This window comes from Ictidomys tridecemlineatus, chromosome 1 (assembly GCF_052094955.1).
Source record: "Ictidomys tridecemlineatus isolate mIctTri1 chromosome 1, mIctTri1.hap1, whole genome shotgun sequence".
NCBI lineage: Eukaryota > Metazoa > Chordata > Mammalia > Rodentia > Sciuridae > Ictidomys > Ictidomys tridecemlineatus.
In genome coordinates, this window is record NC_135477.1 from 221,454,206 (window position 1) to 221,482,160 (window position 27,955).

The window sequence follows — 27,955 nt, forward strand, 5'->3', positions numbered from 1 at the left end:
TTCAATACTGACTTTGCAGAACATTTATATCTATTCTATTTATTACAATTATACTAATAAATCTTAAATTCTAAATATAGTAGTATAAATGAATAAGAACATTTTAATTTTAGCTCTGCTCATTCAGTTAATAAAACTTGATTGCCAATACGAATGGACTACTAATGATTACCCTATTTCCTGCAAGAAAACAACTTTGATATTACTAATGGGCCTCCAAGTTTAGAACCTCTCTTCCTGTCAGTTTATACATTTACAGAGTACGATGAGAAAACCATAGAAAACCAGTGGGTATTTGTTCTCCAGAGTTTCAAAACAAGTCAATCTATATGTACTCTTTTTCCCAGTATAATAGTAATCAAATCAGTTCTTAACTAAAAGTTATAGTAGATTCTGATTGTAGAAAAGTTCTTCTGCAGCTATGGAATTTATAGTAATACTATTTGTTTTTAACAAAAATTCTGTAAAGTACTTAAACAAAGACCATGAAATTAGAATCACCTCTAACACTATGGTAGATCCTCCTTGTTTAAGATACAGTTTCTGTCCACTACAGCCTTATGATCTAGTTGAGGAACTAAAACAATATTATCACCCAAAATAATGAAACCAGTAATTTAAAAATTTAAAAGTTGTCCCCAAATGATCAAACAGGAATTTTAAGGCATGAAAAAAAAATACAATCATGCTACATGCATTATCTGAAATGCCTACTTTAAAAAAAAAATTAGAAGATTTAAAATGAACAGAAAATTATGATCTATAATCAAAGGAAAGTCAGAATTAAGAAATTATTCGGAGTGGGACTGGGGTTGCAGCTCAACCGTAGAGCACTCCCTGGTGCATGCAAGGCCCTGGGTTCAATCCTAAGCACCACATAAAAATAAACAAACAAAAATAAAAGCATTGTGTACAACTAAAAGAAATATTTAAAAAAAAAAAAAGAAAGAAAGAAAAGAAATTGTTCAGAGTGGCCCAGATAATGGACTTAGCAGAGAAAAACTTCAAAACAGCAATTAGAAAAATGTCCTTAAAATGTTAGAAGTTACTTTCTAAGAATAAGAGAAACAGGACAAAGATTCAATAAGTAGGCAATCTCAACAGAAACCAAAACGATTAAAAACACAACCAAATTAGAATTTGAAAAACGACCTTATCAAGTAAGCATCATAGTAAACTACTGAGTAACAAAGTCTTTGAAAAGCAGCAGCAACAGAAAACAATATGCAGAGGAGAACAAAATACAAAAGAATACCAAAATTAAGGCTGACTTCTCATCAGAAACAACAAAGTAGTCAGGCTCAGGGGCATATGCCTGTAATCCCAGTGGCTTGGCAGGCTGAGAATGGAGGATTGCAAGTTCAAAACCAGCCTCAGCAATTCAGTGAGGTTTTAAGTAGCAAGACCCTATCTCAAAATAAAAAATAAATAAATAAAAAGGGCTGGGGATATGGCTCAGTGATAAAGTACCCCTGTGTTCAATCCTTGGTACCAAAACCAACCAACCAACAATAAAGTAGAATGAAATAGCATTAAGAGAATGATTTGTCCTGAGTGTTGAAAGAAAAAAAAAAAAAACCAAGAATTCTACACCCAGTGACAATCCTTTAAAAACAAAAAGCAAAACAAAGAAGATTCAAATAAAAACTGAGGAAATTCAGTGTTAACAAACAGATCTATGAAAATTTTTCTTAAAAATACTTCAGGCTGAAAGAAAACACAACCAAAGAATCAAGGAATTAAGACCAAGACTGTATGGTCAAAAACAATAGTGTATACCTAAAATCCGAGGTACTCAGGAGGCTAAGGTAGGAAGATTCCAAGTTCCAGGCCAGACTCTGCAACTTACTTAAGGACTCCTCTCAAATAAAAAATAATAGCAGGGATGTAGCTCAAAGGTAGAGCACCTCTGGGTTCAATCCCCACTACTGTGACAAAGGAAATAAAGAAAAAAATAAATACATGGGTGTACTTAAAGACCATTATTCTTGAAATTGTGGCATTTCCCAATAAATGGATGAAATGGAGACTATCACAGTAAGTGAAATAGGCCAATCCCCAAAAACCAAAAGGCATATGTTCTCTCTGATATGTGAATGCAAACATAGAATAAGGGTAGGGGGATTAGACTGGATTACAAAAAGGGAATAAAAAGGAAGGGGAGATGGGAATAGGAAAGACAGAACAATGAATCAGACATAACTTTCCTATGTTCATATATGAATACACAACCAATGTTACTCCATATCATGTTAAATCACAAAAATGAGACCCTAATTGGAATAAGTCATACTCCATACATGTATGATATGTCCAAATCCATTCTACATGTATACTGAAAAAAATAACAAATTTTTAAAAAGGAATATGTAAGGGTATAAAGATATAATTCATTAAGGAATGCTTATGAAAATAACTAAATATCATTTCAGATATGCTTGACTGATAAAAATTTTACATTATAGCCTAGAATTAGTAAGGATATAAGGAAATACTTATTGTTTTTAGAGTTATTCATAAGGATATACAGGACAAAAGCACACTTATACATCTAATTAAAATTGTAGTGTATTATATATGGATAGATCACAATGGTTTTATTTATCTCCTGATTGTATTTGGATTATTTCCAATTTTTTCTTCTTAAAAATGTTGCAAAATGTTGAATTATGCCTCCATGGTAAGCTTGTTGAAAAATTTTTCCATTTAAATCTTTCCTGTCTGCAAATTTTAAAATAAAAAGTTAAAAATATTAATAAAGGGATAGGGATGTGGCTCAAGCGATAGTGCGCTCGTCTGGCATGTGTGCGTCAGCACCACATACAAACAAAGATGTTGTGTCCGCCGAAAACTAAAAAATAAATATTAAAAATTCTCTCTCTCTCTCTCTCTCTGTTAAAAAAAAAAAAATATTAAAGGGATCCAACATGGCGGCGGGCGCGGAGAGATCAAGTCTCTGACCTCTTCAGCTGTGCGGGCATAGGGAGTGGTAAACAGCCTAAATCTGTTTGCTCAGGATCACTAGGCAATGCTGAGCTGATGTGGATCTGGGGTGAACAGTCTGGGCCTCTCAGAACACACACTGAGCCCGGATCGGCTGAATTCAAGCTCCCGTTCGCCTGCTTCCCGAAGACAAACAGCTGTGACTCAGCATTAATCCATCCTGCTGAAACAACTGGTCAGCCCTTCTGATGCTACGGAGGTAAATGCCAACTGAGTCTTCATAGGTAGTGGCCACAGGTTTGAAACGGGGCCTGGGAGAGACAGTAAGGACCCACCCGTTGCATTGGTCACCCGGCAAAGGGAAACGAACTGTCGCCATTTGCAAGAGATACCACCATGGCAGAGAAATGACGTCACCAGACTGCAGAGAAGATAACTTCGTTGAAACCTGCATCTACAGGTGTGTAATCCCCTAGCCTTCCCTCTCCACACATCGGGGAAACCTTAAGGGCCCCTCCCAGCTCTCCTGTGAGAGATGGCGAGACCAAGGGAATCAGACGGGGCACAGGACCCGCGGCGGCGCGGAATTCCTGTCTACCGCTCCCATCAGTGCTGACAACTGAGGTCTCTTGCACCAGCTACCAGGGGGGTGGCTATCGGAGGGCAAGTAAAATTCGCTGAGGATTCTCAGCCCCAAGCTCTACAAACTTAGGGTCTGAGGGAATGGCAAACAGGGAGAGTGTGCCCAGTCGTTCATGAAAACAGGGCTCCCGGGAGCAGCAGACCTGGCGTGTAGCCAGTATTGTGGTGAGCGTCACCGGTGAGAGGGGCCTGGCTAGAAGAAAAGTAGGGAAGTGACAAGACATAAGAGGAGGCCCTAGGCACTCAGGATTGGAGACTCGCCCAGTCTGGGAGGAGGAGCTGCTGAACAGTGATTGGTTCCCGCGTATTGACAGGAGAAGCACGGCCTGGTGGGCACAGCTCCACCTACTGGAAGAGAAGTTAATCAAACTCTAAGACTGCATTTATAAGGTTTTTTTTTCTGTTTTTTTTTTTTAATTGGGGTTTTTTTTCATTTTCATTTTTCTTTCTTGTTGGTTTTTAAATTTTTTAAATTTTTTTATTTTTTTTCTTCTAATTTTAATTTTTTTTATTATTATTATTTTTAAAATTTTTTTCTTTTTTTATTTCCTATTTGTTTTTCTTCTTTTGTCTACTCATTTCTTTTCAATTTTCTTATTCCCCCTTCCTTGAATTCGACCTGCTTACTCTCATTCTCTTTAGTGACTTCTTCCCTTCCCTTCTAATACCTTTCCTCCCAAGCACCAAATGAATTTATAGGAGTAAACAGTAACTCAGCAGTCAAACAGAACAAGAAGTAACATGAGCAGCATGAAAAAGCAAGGAAGAAAAGGAGTACAAACAATGAAGGACAGCCTAAATATTCAGGAGGACCTAGAGTCGTCAGAAAAATGGTCATATAAAGAACACAAGGACTGCATTTGGGGTAAAATTGGGAGTTCATAACCCACTTCAATCTAATGTATGAAATATGATATGTCAAGAGCTTTGTAATGTTGTGAACAACCAATAAAAAAAATAAAAAATTAAAAAAAATAAAAAATAAAAAAAAATAAATAAAGAACACAAGGAACACCTTACACAGATGGAATGGAACCTTAAAGAGGATATGAGACAGCAAATTCAAACAGTGAAAGAACACATTGAAAACGAATTATATAAACAGATAAAAGAAAAAGTTAAGCATCTTTATCAGGAGATAGAGATTATGAAAAAAAATCAAACAATAATTCTAGAAATGAAGGAAACGATAAACCAAATTAAAAACTCAATTGAGAGTATCACTAACAGAGCGGAGCAAGTAGAAGCCAGAACGTCAGATAATGAAGACAAAATATATCATCTTGAAAAGAGTCTAGCCAAATCAGAAAGGCTGGTAAAAAATCACGAGAAAAACATCCAAGAGTTATGGGATAACATAAAAAAACCAAACTTACGAGCCATCGGGATAGAAGAAGGTACAGAGATTCAAACCAAGGGAATGTGTAACCTGCTGAATGAAATAATTACAGAAAACTTTCCAGAAATAAAAATGGAAACAGTTATACAAATTGTAGATGCATACAGGACACCAAGCACACAAAATCACAGTAGATCAACGCCAAGACACATTGTTATGAAGATATCCAATATATGGAACAAAGAGAAAATATTAAAACCTACAAGAGAAAGGAGGCAGATTACATTCAGGGGTAAACCAATAAGGTTAACAACAGATTTTTTATCGCAGACGCTGAAAGCAAGAAGGTCATGGAACAATGTATTTCAAACACTGAATGACAATGGATGCCAACCAAGAATTCTGTATCCAGCAAAATTAAGCTTCAGGTATGACAACGGAATAAAAATCTTTCATGATAAACAAAAGTTAAAAGAATTTGCAGCCAGAAAACCAGCATTACAAAGCATCTTGAGCAAAACACTACACGAGGAAGAAATGAAAAACAATAACCAAAACCATCAGTGGGAAGTACCTCGGTAAAGACAGAGGGCGGGGGGAAAGATAATCATGGAGAAAGAAACTAAATTAAAAAAAAAAAAAAGGATAAATAATCAAACATGGCTGGAAGTACAAACCATATATCAATAGTAACTAAATGTTAATGGCTTAAACTCTCCAATAAAGCAACATAGGCTGGTATCATGGATTAAAAAAACAACTCCAACACTATGCTGCCTCCAGGAGACACATCTGATTGGAAAAGACATACACAGGCTGAAGGTGAAAGGATGGGAAAAAATATACCATGCACACGGTCCTCAAAAGCAAGCAGGGGTGGCCATCTTCACATCTAATTCAAGACTAAGTTAATCAAAAGGGATAAGAAAGGACATTATATACTGTTAAAAGGAACCGTTCACCAACAAGACATAACAATTATCAATATTTATGCACCAAATAATGGTGCTGCGACATTCAAAAAACAAATTCTCCTCAAGTTCAAGAATCAAATAGACCACAACACAATAATTATGGGTGACGTCAATACACCTCTCTCACCATTGGACAGATCCTCCAAACAAAAGTTGAATAAAGAAACTATAGAACTCAATACCACAATCAATAATCTAGAATTAACTGACATATATATAATATTTCAACCATCATCAAATGGATATACTTTTTTCTCAGCAGCACATGGATCCTTCTCAAAAATAGACCTTATATTATGCCATAGGGCAACCCTAAGTAAATATAAAGGGGTGGAGATAATACCATGCATTTTATCTGATCATAATGGAATGAAACTGGAAATCAAAGATAAAAGAAGGAAGGAAAAATCCTACATCACATGGAAAATGAACAATATGTTACTGAATGATCAATGGGTTACAGAAGACATAAAGGAGGAAATCAAAAAATTCTTAGAGATAAATGAAAATACAGACACAACATATCGGAATCTATGGGACACAATGAAAGCAGTTTTAAGAGGGAAATTCATCGCCTGGAGGTCATTCCTCAAAAAATGAAAAAAACAACAAATAAATGAGCTCACACTTCATCTCAAAGCGCTAGAAAAGGAAGAGCAAAACAACAGCAAACGTAGCAGAAGGCAAGAAATAATTGAAATCAGAGCGGAAATCAATGAAATTGAAACAAAAGAAACTATTGAAAAAATTAACAAAACTAAAAGTTTGTTCTTCGAAAAAATAAATAAGATAGACAGACCTTTAGCCATGCTAACGAAGAGAAGAAGAGAGAGAACTCAAATTACTAACATACGGGATGAAAAAGGCAACATCACAACAGATGCTACAGAAATACAGAAGAAATTAGAAATTATTTTGAAAACCTATATTCCAATAAAATAGAAGATAGTGAAGATTTCGATAAATTTCTTAAGTCATATGATTTGCCCAGACTGAGTCAGGAGGATACACACAATTTGAACAGACCAATATCGATGGATGAAATTGAAGAAGCCATCAAAAGACTACCAACCAAGAAAAGCCCAGGACCGGATGGGTATACAGCAGAGTTTTACAAAACCTTTAAAGAAGAATTAATACCAATGCTTTTCAAGTTATTTCAGGAAACAGAAAAAGAGGGAGCTCTTCCAAATTCATTCTATGAGGCCAACATCATCCTGATTCCAAAACCAGACAATGAAACCTCAAAGAAAGAAAACTACAGACCAATATCTCTAATGAACCTAGATGCAAAAATCCTCAATAAAATTCTGGCGAATCGAATACAAAAACACATAAAAAAAATTGTGCACCATGATCAAGTAGGATTCATCCCTGGGATGCAAGGATGGTTCAATATACGGAAATCAATAAATGTTATTCACCACATCAATAGACTTAAAGATAAGATCCATATGATCATCTCGATAGACGCAGAAAAAGCATTTGACAAAGTACAGCATCCCTTTATGTTCAAAACATTAGAAAAATTAGGGATAACCGAAACTTACCTGGACATTGTAAAAGCTATCTATGCTAAGCCTCAGGCTAGCATCATTCTGAATGGAGAAAAATTGAAGGCATTCCCTTTAAAATCTGGAACAAGACAGGGATGCCCTCTATCACCACTTCTATTCAATATAGTTCTCGAAACACTGGCCAGAGCAATTAGACAGACGAAAGAAATTAAAGGCATAAAAATAGAAAAAGAAGAACTTAAATTATCACTATTTGCAGATGACATGATTCTATACCTAGAAGACCCAAAAGGGTCTACAAAGAAACTAATAGAACTAATAAATGAATTCAGCAAAGTAGCAGGATATAAAATCAACACGCATAAATCAAAGGCATTTCTGTATATCAGCGACAAAACTTCTGAAATGGAAATGAGGAAAAACACTCCATTCACAATATCCTCAAAAAAAATAAAATACTTGAGAATCAACCTAACAAAAGAGGTGAAAGACTTATACAATGAAAACTACAGAACTCTAAAGAGAGAAGTAGAAGATCTTAGAAGATAGAAAAATATACCCTGTTCATGGATAGGCAGAACTAACATTATCAAAATGGCGATATTATCAAAAGTTCTCTATAGGTTTAATGCAATGCCAATCAAAATCCCAACGGCATTTCTTGCAGAAATAGATAAAGCAATCATGAAATTCATTTGGAAAAATAAAAGACTCAGAATAGCAAAAGCAATTCTAAGCAGGTAGTGTGAATCAGGTGGTATAGCGATACCAGATTTCAAACTATATTACAGAGCAATAGTGACAAAAACAGCATGGTACTGGTACCAAAACAGGCAGGTGGACCAATGGTATACAATAGAGGACAGAGAGATTAATCCACAAAGTTACAACTATCTTATATTCGATAAAGGGGCTAAAAGCATGCAATGGAGGAAGGATAGCATCTTCAACAAATGGTGTTGGGAAAACTGGAAATCCATATGCAACAAAATGAAACTGAATCCCTTTCTCTCACCATGCACAAAAGTTAACTCAAAATGGATCAAGGAGCTTGATATCAAATCAGAGACTCTGCGTCTGATAGAAGAAAAAGGTGGCTCCGATCTACATATTGTGGGGTCGGGCTCCAAATTCCTTAATAGGACACCCATAGCACAAGAGTTAATAACAAGAATCAACAAACGGGACTTACTTAAACCAAAAAGTTTTTTCCTCAGCAAGAGAAACAATAAGAGAGGTAAATAGGGGGCCTTCATCTTGGGAACAAATTTTTACTCCTCACACTTCAGATAGAGCCCTAATATCCAGAGTATACAAAGAACTCAAAAAATTAGACAATAAGATAACAAATCACCCAATCAACAAATGGGCCAAGGACCTGAACAGACACTTTTCAGAGGAGGATATACAATCAATCAACAAGTACATGAAAAAATGCTCACCATCTCTAGCAGTCAGAGAAATGCAAATCAAAGCCACCCTAAGATACCATCTCACTCCAGTAAGATTGACAGCCACTATGAAGTCAAACAACAACAAGTGCTGGCGAGGATGTGGAGAAAAGGGTACACTTGTACATTGCTGGTGGGACTGCAAATTGGTGTGGCCAATTTGGAAAGCCGTATGGAGATTCCTGGGAAAGCTGGGAATGGAACCACCATTTGACCCAGCTATTGCCCTTCTCGGACTATTCCCTGAAGACCTTAAAAGAGCATACTACAGGGATACTGCCACATCGATGTTCATAGCAGCACAATTCATAATAGCTAGACTGTGGAACCAACCCAGATGCCCTTCAATAGATGAATGGATAAAAAAATGTGGCATTTATACACCATGGAATATTACGCAGCATTAAAAAATGACAAAATCATGGAATTTGCAGGGAAATGGATGGCACTAGAGCAGATTATGCTTAGTGAAGCTAGCCAAATCCCTAAAAAACAAATACCAAATGTCTTCTTTGATATAATGGGGGCAACTATGAACAGAGCAGGGAGGAAGAGCAGGAAGAAAAGATTAACATTAAACAGAGTCATGAGATGGGAGGGAAAGGGAGAGAAAAGGGAAATTGCATGGAAATGAAGGGAGACCCTCATTGCTATACAAAATTACATATACGAGGTTGTGAGGGGAATGGGAAAATAAACAAGGAGAGTAATGAATTACAGTAGATGGGGTAGAGAGAGAAGATGTGAGGGAATGGGGATAGGAAAGGTAGCAGAATACAACAGTTACTAATAAGGCATTATGTAAAATTGTGGATGTGTAACCGACGTGATTCTGCAATCTGCATTTGGGGTAAAAATTGGGAGTTCATAACCCACTTCAATCTAATGTATGAAATATGATGTCAAGAGCTTTGTAATGTTGTGAACAACCAATAAAAAAAATTAATAAAATTATCCTGGAGTTTTGCTACTGAAAGTATTGTTCTTACACCAGACACACTGATTCTCACCTGGGAACTTACTGGATAATCTCTGGCCTCACCCTATCTATAATCACTGAATCATAATCTGCATTTTTTTTAAAGTTTCTAGTTTTTATATATTATTTTATATGTAAAATTCTTTTACATTCTTCGGTTAAATAAACTTATGAGAGTCTTTCTATTGGACAAAATATAGGAAAATAAAATACAATTTTTAAATTTTTGCTAGTATTTTCTTTTTTAAAATTTTTTATTTGTTTTAATTAGTTATAACAGTAGAATGCACTTATGTACTTTGATAGATCATACATAGAGGGGATATAATTTCTCATTTTTCTGAGTATACATATTTTAGAATCACATTGGTCATACAGTCACACACATACATAAACAATGTCTGTTTCATTCTATCCCCACATCCCCTGCCCTCGCCTCCTTTCACTTCCCTCTAATAATCTAAGGTAATGCTATTCTTCTAAAAACACAATCTATTTTTTTTAGCTCGGCCCAGTTCCTCTCTAACTTTAATATACATATATCACTTGGTGATGACATTAAAATGCAAATTATAATCTAAAAGTGATAAAATATTAATATTTTATAATATAGTATTTAATATAATGTTAATTATAAGCTGCATTTTTAATGTCATCACCAAGTGATATATGTGTATTAAAGTTGGAAGAACTGGGCCAAGCTAAAAAAAGTAGATTGTATTTTTCAACATTTGGATGATATTTTGTAGTCTGTTGCAGACTTGACTTTTTGGGTTTGACTTTTAATAATCTATAATATTTTATTTTTCTATTACCTTTTCTGCTGGCAGCTGAATTAGCTACTATTAACAGGAGGCAATTAAAGTAAAGACGGAAAAAGAAACACATAAAATGACACCAATCACCCTATCATTCCCTTTACTTTGGCACAGTGATATATTTCATGCGCCATAAAATGAAAAAAAAATGTTTAAGTATTTTTTTAGTTGTTGATAGACCTTTATTTTATTATTTATATGCAATGCTGAGAATCTAACCCAGTGACTCACACATGCTAGGCAAGCACTCTACCACTGAGCTACAACACCAACCCCTAGAATTTTATTTCATGTTTTTGGTACAGTCAACACTTATCTAGTCACCTATTTATTAGTTCTGTCCATACTTTCTTAGCCTATGAAATTTTCTCAGAAACAGAGGAGTGATTTTGGATTTTCAGTGTCATCTTATGGCATCAACTCTTCACAGATGTCTTGATCTATTTTCCAGCCCCAAATACAGTACATTCCTCTCCCACTCCAGTTCTGTTCAGTGGAGTTGACTTATTTCTTACCAGTTCATTCCTTTTCAAAAGGTGTTGCAGTTAGATGCTAGTTTCCTCCTAAGGCATAGGTATTATAAAAAATAAGTTTAACTACTCTTAGTTCAATTATTTATCTCACTTAGAGAGACAAATAGAATAGTGCTATATTGGGTGCACTATGCTTTTAAAGTTAACGTATATAGTCATTTGCATTCTGGCCATTTATGTAACCTGGTTTTAATTTTTCCTAAAGAGGAGAATTTACATTAGAGAAAGTTTTCACATGTATACAGAAACCTGCTCTCAAATCCTAGGATAGAAAATCAGAGAGAGTATTCTAAAAAATATGTCAGGGTTTTCCTATTATATAATTTTCATGCAGTTAATGTCACTCATTATAACTACTCAGGTCAGTGAGTTTTACTAAGTTACTTCAACTATATAATTGCATCCATACAATTTGCATTCAAATTCACTTGTACCTTCAGCCACAGATAACCATGATCATGTTTTTGGCTATTATAATACAGGTAAAAACATTCCTGTGTAAGTCTTTGGGTCTGTGTTTTCATTTCTCTTGGGTAACCCAGAAATTTAATTTCTACATTTTAATGAAAATAAGTATTTAACTCTTTTGAAAATTGTCAAACTATTTTCCAAAGTGGCATTACCTTTTTTTATTCCTACCAGTAATATATGAGGTGTTAGTTCTCTGTATCACTGCCAACTCTTGGTGTTATTAGTTCTTATTATATCTATTTTAGTGAGTATGTAGTGATGTCATATAGTGGTTTTAATTTGCTGTTCTGTGATGACTAATGATGCTGGTAAGCACTGTTTCATGTACTTATCTATTTATCGATCTTTGGTGATTTAATTTTGATGTTTATTTCAGATTTTTGCTGATATTTTTAATTGATTTGTTAGTCTTGTTGCATTGTAAGAACTCTATGAGTAAATTTATTGGTAGGGCAGTGCCAGAGATTGAACCCAGTCCTCAGAGTACTTAAATTTATTTTTAAATTCTGAGACAAGTCTTAGATGCCCAGGCTGGGCTCCAAATCACAATACTCTTGTCTTAACTTTCTAGCAGAGGGAAGCAGCTCATATGATGATCAGACAGCAGAGAGAGGGAGAGAGAGGAAAAAAAAGAAAGGAAGAAAGGAAGAGAGACTTCATGGCCAGATACAAAATACATACTCCAAGCCATGCTCCCAATGACTCACCTCCCCCAGCTACAACCTATCTGCCTTCAGTCACTACTTGATTAATCCCATCAGGAGAATGATTCACTAATTGAGTTAAGGCTCTCATAACCCAATCATTTATCCTCTGAACTTTCTTGCATTGTCTCACATGTGAGCATTTGTGGGAAATTTGCATCCAAACCATTGATTTTAAGTAATTCTTCAGGCGTAAATAGTTAAAGCTCTAAATTTCTCTCTTTAATACTGCTTAAGATGTACCCCATAAATTTTGTTAATACTATGGTTTTGTTTTCATTCATTTTTTAATTTCCCTTTTGATTTTCTCTTATGCTGTTTACTTTTCAAACATTTGGTGATTTTCCTATATCTTTGTGCTCTTTATTTCTAATTTAATTTCTGGTTGGAGAAGATATTTTATATGATTTTAGTAATTTAGTGATTGATATGGTTGGATTTACATTTGCTTTTTGTTGTTGACTTGGCAATTATTTTGATATTATTTTGATGTCTCTTTTCTGTTTCATGTTTTCTCCTTTACTACATTCTATTGTGTAAATCACTATTTTTTTAGTATACCATTTTAATTCCCTTTTTGAGTCTTTACTTTTATTCGAGTTACCTTTTTAGTAGCTACTCTACTGCTTTTCTCTTCACCTTTATCACAATCACAATTTCTGTAAAATACTATATTGAAATCTTGGCTGTAATATTTTTTGTGCTATTTAATATTATCTCATGTATGTATCTATTTCAACTGCATATACTGTAAACCCAGCAATACAGTTATAATCATTGCTTTAAATTGTCTTATATTTTTAAAAATATTAATTAAATAAAAGTTTAAACATATTTAACAAAGGTGTGTTTGTTCCTACATTAGATCCGTGCACTATTGAAAAACAGTTGGCTCTCCATATTCATAGGTTCTGCATCTACAATTTAACCTACCTCAGACAGAAGATAGGGAAAAACTTTGTATTAAACCTGACTTTATCATTATTCCCTAAACAATACAGGATAACAGCTACTTACTTGGCATTTACGTTGTATTAGGTAATTATAAGTAATCTAGAAATGACTTAAATATATGAGAGGATGTATGTAGATTACATGTATATAATGTGCCATTTTAAATATAAGTGACTTGAGCATCCATAGATTTTGGTATTCAAGGGGGAAACTGGAACCAATTCCCCACCAATACCAAGGAATGACTGAAATATATAATTTATTGTAGAATTACATTGGTCATACAGTCACATACATACATAAATAATGTCTGTTTCATTCTCTCTTTCTTATCCCCATCCCCTGCCTTCCTCTCCTTTCACTTCCCTCTAATAATCTAAGGTAATGCTATTCTTCTAAGAACACAATCTACTTTTTTTAGCTTGGCCCAGTTCCTTTCTAACTTTAATACAGATATATCACTTGGTGATGACATTAAAAATGCAAATTATAATCTTTAAAGTGATAAAATATTAATATTTTATAATATAATATTTAATATAATATAGTACTTAATAACATAATATTTTAAAATAAAAAATAAAAATACAGAAAACATAAGTGCTGGGGTTGTGGCTCAGCACCACATAAAAATAAATAAATAAAATAAAGGAAGCTCGGGATATGGCTCAAGCAGTATCGCGCTCACCTGGCCCGCGCACGGCACTGGGTTCGATCCTAAGCACCACAAATAAAATTTTAAAATAAATAAAATAAAATAAAGGTATGCATCAACTACAACTAAAAAATATTTTTTAAAAATACAGAAAACATCCAATTATTGTTAAGACAGAGTAATGGGGATTACCTTTACCCACCCAACTGAAAAAACTATAAGACAGTTCCATGATGGGGATCCCAGGCAGAACCTAGAGGTTTTCCTAACTTGAATGGATCAACATGTAAGTCTGGGGATGACAAGGCAATTAAGAGTTTGCAGAGCAGAATACCAGAGAGGAGAAAGTTGCACAGAGAGGGTGCTGAATATCTGCTGAGCCTTTATAAGTATTCGGACAATACTGACCAGTAAAATCTTAGGCAACTATTTGAGACCAGGCAAAAACCAACCCAAAGAAGCAAAGATAAAAATGACCAAATCTCACTCAGAACTGAGTAATTTGGATTTCTACCAACCACCATGGAAAACTTTATGATTCACAAGACACTGGGTGGAATAGCAAGAAGAGTACTGAGTAGTGAGAAACATTTGCCCACCATTAGGCTAAATGCTGCTCTGATCCTGCCTAAAATAATCATAAAAGTAAGCCTCAATAGGAAGACATTTTCCCAAGTAATTTATAACACAAAACATATATCTCACGTATGTACAGGAATGAAACATAAGACCAACGACCAAATTAGTAAATAAGGATGTTAAACATTACATAACTATATTCTACGTGCTCAAGAAAATAACATGTTAAGTAGAAACCTAGAAAACACTGAAAGACCTAAGTCAAACTTTAAAGATGAAAATGCAGTGTCTACGATGAAAAACATAGGAGAAAGGCAGATTTGATACCGCAGAAGAGTTATGAATAAACTTGAAGCCATGGCAATAGAAACTACGAAAATGAATCAAAACAAACACCAAAAAATAATAGCAAGTAAAATATCAGTGGATTCTGGAACAACTTAAAGTGGCCAACTATGATTGAAATCCTCAAAAAACTAGAGTGATGGGAAAATATTTTAAAATTTCCCAAATTTGATGAAAACCATAACAAACCCACAAATCTAAGAGGCCAACAAACTCAAGCACGAGAAACAGAAAAATATCATGTAAAGTCACAACATGGACAAGCGATTAAAAACTAAAAACAGCCAAACAACCAATCAAAGCAGTACGTAAAGAAGCAGGAATATACTTTTCCATAATGAAAGAAAAAGTCTAATATATCAAAACAGATCAGAAAATAACCCAGACAAAAGCGGTAATAACCAGAACATTTAAAAAGTTTTCTAACTGTATTTTCAAAATATTTTATATAGAAAATATATATTTTCAAAAAACTAAAGGAATGTTAAGATACATGGGATATATTAAAAATACAGGTTTGAGTCATAATCCTGAAAGATACAAACCTGAACACTGTAATTCTTAATGCTGAAATCTCCCAAAATCAAAATGCCCCAAACTCAAAAACTCAAAAAGGTAAAAGAAAAAATTTCAAATTCTTTAGAAGATGTTTATGTACATTTGTAAGGAAATCTGAGAAATATATAAAACACAGAAGAACACTTAATAGGCTACTTTACATAATATAGCAGGCTATATTAACATATTATTTTTGTGAGCATAAACACTCAGATATATTGACAGATACATGGGTGTAACAATTATGAGCAGATGAACCATAATAGGTCAAAAAGTAAAATGTATTATCACTATGATTAACAATTGTCTGTACTCAGCTTTTAAATTTCAATCATTTGAAATAATGTAATAAACAACCCATCTTTTTAAGGAGACCTATCAAAAATTGATAGGTTGCCACTCCATGGGCAGCTTGCCCAAAGAATCAAGATCTCAAGAAACTTTAACTTTCACAAAGGCAGATGTACAAAAAGGATGTCTCTTTTATTTACTGATAAAGTTTCAATGTTTTTCTGTTCAGGGATAGTGCTTAAATACGAATCAATGTTGCAGTAATGTACTTTCAAATAATTAAATTTTCAAAAAACGCAAAACATAAATTAGAGTTCTCTTTATTTAATTTATTCTCCAATATTAGAAGTGAAATAAAGATGAAACACAGAGCATAACTTTTTTATTTTTTTTAATGCTGGAAAATAGTGGAAAAAAAGGCTGAAGTATATATAATTCAATGGCAAAGCACGTGCCCAGTATGATCATTTGCCTGGGTCTAATGGCAAGAAACACAAAAAAGTGAAAAAAAAATGCTACAAAAAAGAAAAAAAATTTCAACATATAAAAAACTGCCTATAGGGACAGATTTTGGGCAACTGTACCAATGTAGTCTTAAGAGTTGGCCAACTTTCATGACTGTTAATTTTATTTCCAAGCATCATGTGGCTATCACAGCTGTTTTTCCTCTTTTAGGCACATCTCTTCTTAAAGAATATGTTCATATTCATTCTCTATAAAGCAGATCTTCCTCACCCACTTGAGATTCACATACTCATCTCCACTAGAAACACTCTCATTTTTTTTTCAAATATTTTTTAAAAATATTTATTTATTTAGTTAGTTAGTTAGTTTTCGGCGGACACAACATCTTTGTTTGTATGTGGTGCTGAGGTTCGAACCCGGGCCGCAAGCATGCCAGGCGAGCGCGCTACAGCTTGAGCCACATACATACAGAATTGTGCTCACAACAGAAAACACACTAATTCCTTCCAAGAATTAATCCTTCTACAACTTTCATGTAGACATTTTTTCCCCATTGGAAACTGTAGTTTTCAGGATTTTGTCAAATTTTCAACTTTTGGGATTTTTATTTTTTGGGACTGATCTTCAGGACTTTAGAGATTTACATCTTCCAGGATTTCAATACTCCTGAAAGACTATGACATTCAGGATTGTACTTTATGGTATTATGATAAGGAACAAAAAATAAATAAGTTGGACTTCCAGCAAAGAAAACCACAATATCTGAAATTTTAAAATAAGGCATCTAAATGAGACTAATGGCAGATTTAACAATTCAGAGGATTAATGAATTTGAGATGCTGTATTAGAAATGACCCCAAAATAAAACATTAAAAAAAAAAACAGAACATAGAATCAGTAAGTTGAGATAACTGTCATAAAATAAGTAGAGTCCTAGAAGGACAACCATGGGAACACTGCAAAAAACAAACTCGAAATCCATGAAAACTACACTAGGGTGTATCATAAGCAAAAATGTTTAAAACCAGTGATAAAGATAAAATATTTAATGTAGACCCAGAAAAAAAAGACATATACGGAGAAACAAAGGATCTCAGAGAATTTTTTTGGTCACAAACTGTGCAAGTCAAAAAGATGATCTTAAAAATATTAGAATTCTAACTAAGGAAAAATATCTTTTCAAAAATGAGAAAGACTATTTTAGAGGTATACAAATTAACATAATTTCTCATTAGTAGACTTACACTAATATTTAAAGAACTTAAATATTAAATATTTAAAAAATTTCTTCATGCAGAAGGAAAATGACACCACACAGAACTTGGATCAAACATAATTTATCAAGATTTTAAAAACATTTTACAAATATATCAAACAAAACATAAAAAGATTGTGGGATACAGCTAAAACAATGTTAGATTAAGTTTACCTCATTAAATTATGCGTATGTTAGGAAAAAGATATCTCAAATTAATTACCTCAACTTTTTATCCTAAAGAAACTATTAAAAGAGTAACTAAAGCACAAAATTAACGAAAGGAAGAATAGGATCAGAGAGAAAGTCAATAAAAAGGAAAACAGAATAGAGGAAAATCAATGAAATCAAAAGTTGAAATTTTAGATTAATATGAATTGACTTCTAGTCAGATCAACCAAAGAAAAATATAGAAGTAAACATCACCCTGTTATTAACACCAGAAAAAGACATTATAATAAAACTAAAAAGCAATACTCTTCAGGAACAGATATAAAAATTAACAAAAACTAAACTAACCAAATCCAACAACATAGTAATAAAGACCATCATGACCAAATGCTGCTTTTCTTAGAATTATTCATCATTTGAAAGCCAATAAACATATTTCGTCACAATAGCAGGACACAAATCAAAACAAAAACATATCATTTCAATACATAACCCCAAAAAACATCAGACAAAATTAGTACAGATATTTTTATATGCAGACATGTGTGTGCACACACATATACATACACAAATTCTGCAAACTAGGAACAACAGAAAGGATCTTCCCCAAACTGACTGGGGTATCTATGAAAAACCTATGGTAATGTTCTGTTTAATAATGAAAAATGGAATGTATTTTCCCTACTACTTGGAACAAAGCAAGGATGCCTTCTCTTATCCCTTTCTAGTGATTTCAGGATTTTATTTAAAAAGAAAGTTACTTACTCAGCACATACAGTTTTCCCTGCTGATGTATGTGCAGATACTAAAACAGACTGATTGTTATCAACACACTGAATGGCTTCTCTTTGGAAAGCATCAAGAATAAACGGGTACACCTACAAAAACAAAACATTAATATCTGCATGAAAAAACCTAGCTATCATCAAGAGAAAGACTGCCGCCAAAAGCATTCTAGGAGCATTTCTTTATGATTTTATTTAGGAAATATACCACCACAAGGAAACATTAGGAAGAGTAAAAACACTTTTTTTCCAAATGGCATAAATTACTCTTCCATTTAATCTTTTAATTATTACATTATATTTAAATAATAATAAAATAATCATTCGTATTTACAAAAAAAACATGCTGTGTGATAGGCACTGTGCATCACATTTTCCATATATCATAATTCACCTTTACAACCCCTAAAACAGGTATGGATTATTTCAGAGAAAGGTACTCTAAGGCTCTGAAAAATGTAGTCCTTTAGTTCAGTTTATTCAACAAAAGCAGAATAAAATAACTATGAGGCTTTAAGAATTCCAAGCTTACTCCTACATACTTCCTTTTTTTATTTCAGAAAATTACGTGGAAAAAACTACGTCAAAATCTGTTAATCAGGGGTTGGGGTTGTGGCTCAGAGGAAAAGCACTCGCCTAGCATGCGTGAGGCACTGGGTTCAATCCTCAGCACCACATAAAAACTAAATTAAGGGTATTGTGTCCACCTACAACTAACGATTAAATGTTTAAAAAAAAATCTGTTAATCATTTAAGGTCAATCAGGAATTCAAAATTCATCTAATAAAATCAGTCTGTTTTTCCAGAACCTCTAAAACTACAGCACCACTTACAAATGTGCATTTTTTTCTAAAGAAAGGTTGACAACTTTCATTAGATTCTTTAATAAGGTTTAACAATCACTATTCCAATGTTGTAAAATCTATCGCATAATTCTTAGTTTCCAGCATGATTATATATTAATATAGTTCCCACTATATTCTTTAGCTGTCATCTTTCTGATACACACACACACACACACACACACACACACACACACAAGTATAAAAAAAATTTTTTTTAAGATTTCTAAGGAAAAAGTCTCTCAAACTTTATAAACTGTGTTATCCAAAGTCCATACCTTTGCTGCTTTTCCGACTCGAGGTTTAAGTGGTAAATAATCCTCATCTGCAGGAAGTGCAACCTGATATCAAAATTTAAAAAAAAAAAAAAAAAACTGATATTTAGCACTTCAAAAATCAACGATGGTTTGAAAAAAATCAGAGTGATCAACTAGAACGTTTCCAATAGTCTTAGACATAAAATTAACTACCCTGCCTAACAAAGCAAAAAGGTCAAGCTACAACATTTAAAAATACTAATTTTGGTCTAACAGTAATGTAACTGAAACTTGTAAGGTTATCTCCCTGAAGAAACTGTATTTATTAAGAAACTGTATTTATTATTTACATTTTCCATACCTAATATATTGATTGACATTAAAAATACTCAAAAAGGTTGAAGAATAGAAAATGGGATGTCACCACAGGAAAGAAAAGTCTAGGGAATGATACCTCTGATTGCTTGGAACAGGAAATTAATTTCCTTCCAGTAAAGATTAAGATCTGGAGTTCATAAAACCAAACTCTCAAGACTTAAAAAGATTAATATCACCAATGTTTACACATTCCTAACCATACACTAGGAAAGTAAACAGTTAGTGTAAAAATCCACAGGTTAAAGTAAGGTACATACAGAAATTAGGAATCATTTCTAAATGTCAAAACTTCGATTAACAAATATTGAATAAGATTAGTTGCTTATTTATTCTATAAATAACGTGAGTAGAGTTTCAGTAAGGAATGACTAAAGATCGAATAATTAAGAAAATATGAAACAATGAATAATACCAAGTATGAATGATGTGTCAGAAGAAATGTGATGTTCAAAATGAAATCTATAGAGTAAAACCAGAAGTCAGAATTTGGTAGTTTATACAGCACAATTTATAAAAATTAACCTAAGAGATATTTTAAACAACTCACAAGTAAACAAACATGAGGGATATGAAGTGTTCTCATCAGTTTTTCCTTTAAGATTATATATTTCTCTTTATTATGATTCCAAGACCAAGTTACTAACTTTGATTCCTTGATAGTTTAATAGTGTGAAAACATCTGGGCTGGGGTTGTAGCTCAGTGGTAGAGCCCTTGTCTAGCACTGTGTGAGGCACTGAGTTCAATTCTCAGCAACACATGTAAATAAATAAAATAAAGGTTCATCAACAACTAGGAAAAAAAAAGAAACGAGATTCTTTGGTATAGCCCCCATCCCTACCACATCTTGTATGTATGATGAATCTGAGTCTATCCTAGAGTACCCAACCTTTGCTACAATAACAAAATCAATTTTCTAGAGCTGAGTATGAAAGTTATGCCTCAAATCATGGTGTGATCCCCACCAAGGTATGCTTAAACTGGTAAGCCATATCTGACTAAGTTAACTGACTTCTACCACATCTCTCCTGGTACTTTCTAACATATGAATAATGAATATCAACAGTAAGCAATTAAGAATTTAACATTCCTGAGATTTAGCACCAAAAACAAAATTATATTTTTACTTCTATAAGAATCAGAGTTGTGTTTTTATTCTCTAAAAACAATCTGAATAATAACAAAATAACAGAGGTAGAAAAAGAAGCACATAGAGACTAAGGAGTCAGAAAAGTGGAACACTAGTAGAATGATCAAAAATTAAATACTTAGTAATTAGTCACTAGTGATTTTTACCAAAGCAATTTCAAAGAAATAGGGAAAAATCTATTTGTAGTAAATTGAAAAAGAAATGAAAGGTTAAGAAATCTTAACAGGGTTTCCTGAAGAAGACAATTCAATAGCAATTCTAAGAAGGGACTGTATCTCTTTTATCTCTTCATACTCAGCATGCAGTAAAATGTACCTGGCACTCAAAAGATATTGTTGAATGAATAACTATAACCAGGGAGAAAAACAATACAGTACATATAGTGGATGAAAAATAATTTTCAACAAAAGAGAAGTTTTTGAATGTTCAGATGCTGATAGGAAATGGCAAATACAGAAAAGGAAACTCCACAAACAAGGGAAAAGAAAACTGAGAAAGTCTCTTTGAAGACAGGATAAGATATAGTCAAGACCACTGGAAGAACAATCATAGTTAGCCTGAAGTGGTAATGTATTTTTCTTTTGGTAGACAATGACAGAGACAGATAGGCTTGGTGATAAGAGGTTATAATACTTTCCAACTCAAGCCTCTACATAAAGTAACTGATAAAGTTATTTGCTCAGAAAGTAAGAGGGGATGACAGAATGGCAGAATTAAAGATAATCACAGAGCACAGGGAAACTTTTGAGCTCTTCAATGCAGGAGATATAGACATATAGACATTTTTTCCTTTCCTCTTTCCTGACTTTCATAAGCCCAGATAGAATAGAGTCTAAAATTAAGAGTGAAATGAATGATCAAATTGGCATTACATCTGAAAAACTAAATATTATCTAAGGAATAGATATTTAAGAACCTAACGTTCTAGTAAAATAGCTATTTTAATAGATAAAGTTCTAAATCCATATAAAAACCATTTTTTATTAATTTGGAATTTCTCTGCTCATTCAATAGATACTTTAAGATTCTCCAGGGGGCTAGGATTGTAGGTAGAGGTATAACGTATGCCTAGCATGTGTGAAACACTGAATTTGTTTCTCAGCATTGTGTATAAATAAATAAATATATATTTAAGAAAAATATTCTCTAATTACCAGTAATAACTTGCTATATTTGAAATAAAAAGAAATAGTGTCAAAGTCCTGACTTAGAAATATAAATCCTCCCTTCTAAATGGATACTAAAAGCCAAAGATCACCATCTTGTGGTAGAACAAAGAAACTTCAATTTATCAGTCATTAGAGCAAGACATGAAATATCAAGTTACCTGCAAAACTATCACCATTAGTTGACTTTAGGAGTATAAGAATAAACAGATACTAAACATCTACTCTGTGCTGAGTACTCCAGTGAATTTTCTTATATGATCTTTACTAACACTCCAGGAGGTAAAAACAATCATTCCAATTTTACAAATTCAAAAGACAATGTTCAAAGAGGTTAAAAAATTTACTTAAGACTGTAGCTAGAAAAAATGTTGGCTACCTTCTGAACCAAGACTTTATTACAAAGCTCCCACGTTCTTTCGCTTGAGTATGAATTGCCACAAAAACCATTTATTGTTTCCAAGGCCTTCAGGGTTAAATTACTTGCTAATCATCAGACCACAGAGTACAAAGAAAAATCCCACTTAGGTTACTAATGCAGTACATGTCTTTTGTGCTTACCTCATGTGTACATCCTTCAACAGTTTCAACTGATTGTACCTTAACTCTGGGCATCAGGTCTGCCAAACTTAAAGAAAAAAAATTGTTAAAATGACACAAATTGTTTTTCTATAAATAAGCCCCCAATCTGTATTGTTAAAGAAAATGATACTACCCAATTATCAATATTTCATATTGGAAAAAGTTGTACTACTAATACTCTGAAAATCTGTCACATTACTCAAATGCATACTGAGAATTCAACATGTTCCAGGAATTTATTATAAACAGAACAAATAGATCACCAAGAAGATTATATTGAAAGAATTATGTCAGTTTAGTTCCAATGACTATTTTGAACAGAAAATACCTCTTCAAAGTACTGTCATTCCTTCAAAACATGAAGCTGGTTATAAAAATCATTACATAACACAAAAGATAAAGTAGTCTAATTTAGATGTTGCTATAATTTACAGAAATGTTCCTTCTCATCAAAATCTTGCATTATGTTTATTGATGACATGACTCGAAAAATTCAAGAAAACTATATATATTTCTGTGCTAGAGTCAATAATCATACTTATCCATGTATCTGGATAGAACCCAATAATTACAATTTTATTTATTTATTTTTTTTAGTTGTAGTTGGATATCTTTATTTTAAAATAAAATCTTTATTTTATTTATTTATTTTTATGTGGTGCTGAGAATTGAACCCAGGACATTGCACATGCTGGGTGAGCGCTCTACCACTGAGCCACAACCCCAGCCCAGTAACAAAGATTTTTAAACTACCAATATTACACACTAATTTTGGGTAATATTATGCACTAGCTTGGGTAAATGGTACATATTAAATATTTAAGTGAAACATCTACCATCATTTGTAGCAGATAATTTTACTAGTTCACTGGTCAAAAATAATCTCAGAAAGAATAAGCTCTTCATGGTAGTGCCTAACTAGAATATAATACATTAAAAAAACAATTGCAAAGATCATCACCACAACTGAAATCAGGTCAACCAAAAATACTAGTATCATTGTAGAAAGTTACAGCTTTCAAAATCTGAGAAATTCAAATACCAAGGAATATTCAGCCATATATACCCATGGGTCTTGTTCACTGACAAGAGTCTTAGGATTCATAACCACTCTACTGCTACATGCGACAATAAATATCTAATTTCTTCTAATGGTCCTTCCCACTTATTCCTTCCACTGGGTCAGTTTTATTCTTCTCTCCTATTTTATTCTTCAGTGATCACCTTGAGATAAAAATAAAGGAAACATAACTTATCCTTAAAAAAAAATCAGGTTTCAAGATTCTTCTCCCAAAATTGGCTTAAAGTATCAAAATATGAATCATTTCTATATTGTCTTCTAATTCTCCAAACTTACATAAATGTGCTATATTTACATGTTTGCATAGTATATAAAGAATATCATGTTCATTTTCCTAACTCAGCAAAAAGTATATTATAAAATATAATATATTTGGCCGACATATACGGGCATGCATGAGGCCCTGGGTTTGATCCTGAGCACCACATAAAAATAAATAAATAAAGATACTGTATCAATCTACAACTAAAATAATATTTTTAAAAAACCAATATATAAACAATTTTAAAAACTTCATACCAAATTAAGAGTTACTAACATTTACTATTGTGGAAATATTACCTTAAGTCTTCAGTTACTGACTCTTCTATCCTGGGCTTCTTTCCAAAAATGGTTTCATCCGTGCCTTCAAAATCCACATCTCTCTTATTTTTTCCACTAGTAGTTGACTCTGATTGCAATTTGGCATCAAAACGTTTCCTGAATGGAAATATATTAGTTCTTACTTTAAGGGGAATACTAAAAACTACTGCTCCATGTATTGTATACATCGTTAAGAAGAAAAACATCATTACTTAAACAGATGAAAGGTGCAAATCAAAGCTCAGAATACTCTATAACTAGTAAAATTGAACACTATTCCTTTTTTATTTCATATTTTCTTAGGTTTATTCTAAAGTACTTTTAAACTCAGAGTAAAAGAAATGGTCACATAAGTTTTTTTAAAAAATTTATCAAACAATAAATTTGACCAAAAAGAATTATAACCAATCAGACTATAAACCCAAATTGAGTTACAATCTACAAAAGAACTAGCCTGTAATCTGGGCTGGGGTTGTGGCTCAGTGGTAGAGCGCTTGCCTAGCATGTGTGAGGCACTAGATTCAATTCTCAGCATATAAATAAATTAATGTCCACTGACAACTAAAAAAAATTTTGGAAAAAAAAAAATTAGCCTGTAATTTTTCAAAGACTGCAAGCTCATGAAAGTCAAACAATTGGTCCAGGCTACACAAAACTAAAAAGACATGACTACCAAATTATGTACTCCAACATAGAATCCCTTTTTTTATAAAGGATATTAAAGTAATTGTCAAAATCTGAATAAATCTGTAGATTATAACACTATGTCAATGTTAATTTCCTAATTCTGATCACTGCAATCTGTACTGTGGTTATATAAAAGAATGCTCTTATTTTCAGATAACACTGAAGTACCCAAGAATTTAGAGGTAAATAAGCAACATGTCTGCATCTTAATCTAAATAGTTCCTTATTCTAAATAGTTCAAAGAAAAGTATAAACATACAAACATATATACACACACACATACACACACACACACATATACATATATGTGTGGGGAGAAAGCAAATGGGGTAAAAATACTAATATTTGGGATATTTAGGTGAAATGTATAATGATTTTAATACCATTCTTACAACTTTTCTGTAAAGTCTAGAATTATATAAAAAATATATAAAAAATAATAATAAATTGTATAAAAAATAAGACATTCTGCCAGCCTCAAAAACTTAGTGAGGCCCTAAGCAACTCAGCGAGATCCTGTCTCTAAATAAAATATAAAAAGAAAGGCTGCGGATGTGACTAAGTGGTTAAGCTCCCCAAGTTCAACCCCTGGTACCAAAAACAAACAAAAGACGTTTTTAAAAGTACTTATACTATCTGAATGACATTTAGATATATCTGTAATAAAAATTGAGCACTGATTGTTTAGTACAACCAATTGTTGTTATCATGCCTGGAGAATAACACATGCCAAAGACTAGGCTTAAAACAGAATGGTGGCCAGTCACGGTGGTACATGCTTATAATTCCAGTACTCAAGAAAGTTTTATTTGGAGAACTATACAAAAGCAAGTTAACATTAATTCCTAATGTGTTAAGTTTGGCTATATGTCATAATAGAATGCATGCATTATTTTTGTTCATTTGTAAATACCTACAATACTTGTAAAGGAATTGTTTCAGAATACCTGGGAAACCTGTTCAACACCATAAAAGGCACTGGACTAAAATGGTGAGATACACATGCAAAATGTAAAACCAGGGCAAGGCATGTAGCTCATTAAAATATTTTTAAATGTCAAAAAAGGGGAAAAATACATGTAATTTAGATTAGAGAAACAATATCCATAATATAAAAGGGCTCCTACAATTAAGAAGAAAAAGACTAACTATCCATTTTCTAAAATATGAAAAAAAAAATGACCAACTCACAAAAAAGAAAACCAAATAACTTCTGAACATAAGAAGTGATGCTTTGCTTTATTCATATTAAGAAAATTATAAATTAGTAGTAATTGAAATATAATTTCTCATATATTGGATAAACAAAAATCTAAGTTCATCATACTCTATTTAGGAAGGCTGATACACATTCAAGGGAAAATGAAGGTCATCTCTAGAGTGAGAAGCAGCTTTGACTTGGGCTGGATGTACAATATTTTATAGAAGAGCTGTATCAGGGGCCTGACTCGGAGGTGGATCCAGGGTGGAGCTGCACAATTTTGTACCAATGTCCTCTGCACTTGTCTACTTCCCTCATTTTACAAGGGCAGGGGTCAGTAGCTTGTTGCTAGAAATTTATACCTATGCTTTTTACATCTCAATGGCCTGTGGGTGTTTCCTTTAAGATTCAGTATTTCTCTCCCTCTATCCTAAATCCCTATCTCAATCCCAGTCTGGGGCAGAAAATGTTTAGGCAATTCAGACAATCTTTTGCAGAAAGCACCCTTTAATCCCAGCAATTTGGGAAGCTGAGGCAGGAGGTTCACAAGTTCAAAGCCAGCCTCAGCAACTTAGTGAAGGCCTAAGCAACTAAGCAAAACCCTGTATAAAAATAAAAAGGGTTATCTAAGAATATAATGTGGCTCAGTGGTTAAATGCCCCTGGTATTCCCCCCCTCAAAAAAAAAAAAAAAAGAAAAAGAAAAAGCACAAGTAATTAAAATTGATGGAGTTTTTGATGTAAGAACCAACATGCAGGGTTCTCACTAATCTGTAATTGGGCATCTATGCATCAGAAATAATAATAAAAACAACTTGAATGAATGTCCATTAACAGATAAATATGATATGTCCACAGAACAGATTAAATAATATTCAATTCAAGTAAAATTCTAGAAAATGCAAGCTGTTCTATAGGAACAGATAGATCTGTGTGGTTGCCTGCAGGAAAGGGTATGCATTTCAATGGAAAAATCAAGAAACTTCAGGAGGTAATGGTAATATTTCAATCTTGATTGTGGTAATGGTTTAGTGTACTTCAAGTATATAAGGAAGGGAAGAAGGCAGGTAGAAGGAAGAAAGGCAGGCAGGTGGGCAACCACACAAAAGAAAGGATGTTCTCAAGGAATTCATTTCTCTAAAAACTGAAAAGAATCAAGCATTAATTCTGCCTTTTCTTTACAAACTATGATTCAAGATAAAGAGCTAATATGGGAATGAATATTTTTAAGAGACATTACAGGTAACTCAAGCAAAAAGAAATGATAAAAACAGAAAAATCTCTACTTTGCAACTACTAATGAAATAATGGGTTTAGGCAACCAGTAGCAGATGCTAAAGCAATTATGTGAAAGGCTGATGAGGGATCTTGGTTAACATTATAACCTACTGATTAATCTTGGAATGGAACAGGTAATCTGCATCTTATGATGTAGGGCAACAGAAATACATCATGCCACTATAAATTATTCTTATCTAAAACAAAAGAACCTGAATCTAATCAAGTCTCCAGATTACCACTGCCAAATGAATTTGCATATATATAATGTAAGCTACGTATAAATTCAAAATTTTGTAATCACTTTAACAGATTTAAAACAACA

General features: G+C 33.1%; 1 protein-coding gene across 1 annotated transcript in view; it reads right to left on the reverse strand.

The window, feature by feature from the left end:
• Positions 1-27,955, reverse strand: part of Mtrex (Mtr4 exosome RNA helicase) — a 103,099-nt gene that overhangs the window by 71,594 nt on the left and 3,550 nt on the right. Inside the window, exons 2-5 of the mRNA XM_005319625.3 lie at positions 24,445-24,582; positions 22,782-22,848; positions 19,550-19,612; positions 18,410-18,522 (exon numbers count right to left, since the gene is read on the reverse strand). Of these exons, the coding sequence (XP_005319682.2) occupies positions 18,410-18,522; positions 19,550-19,612; positions 22,782-22,848; positions 24,445-24,582 (381 nt within the window). The remainder of the gene's footprint in view (positions 1-18,409; positions 18,523-19,549; positions 19,613-22,781; positions 22,849-24,444; positions 24,583-27,955) is intronic.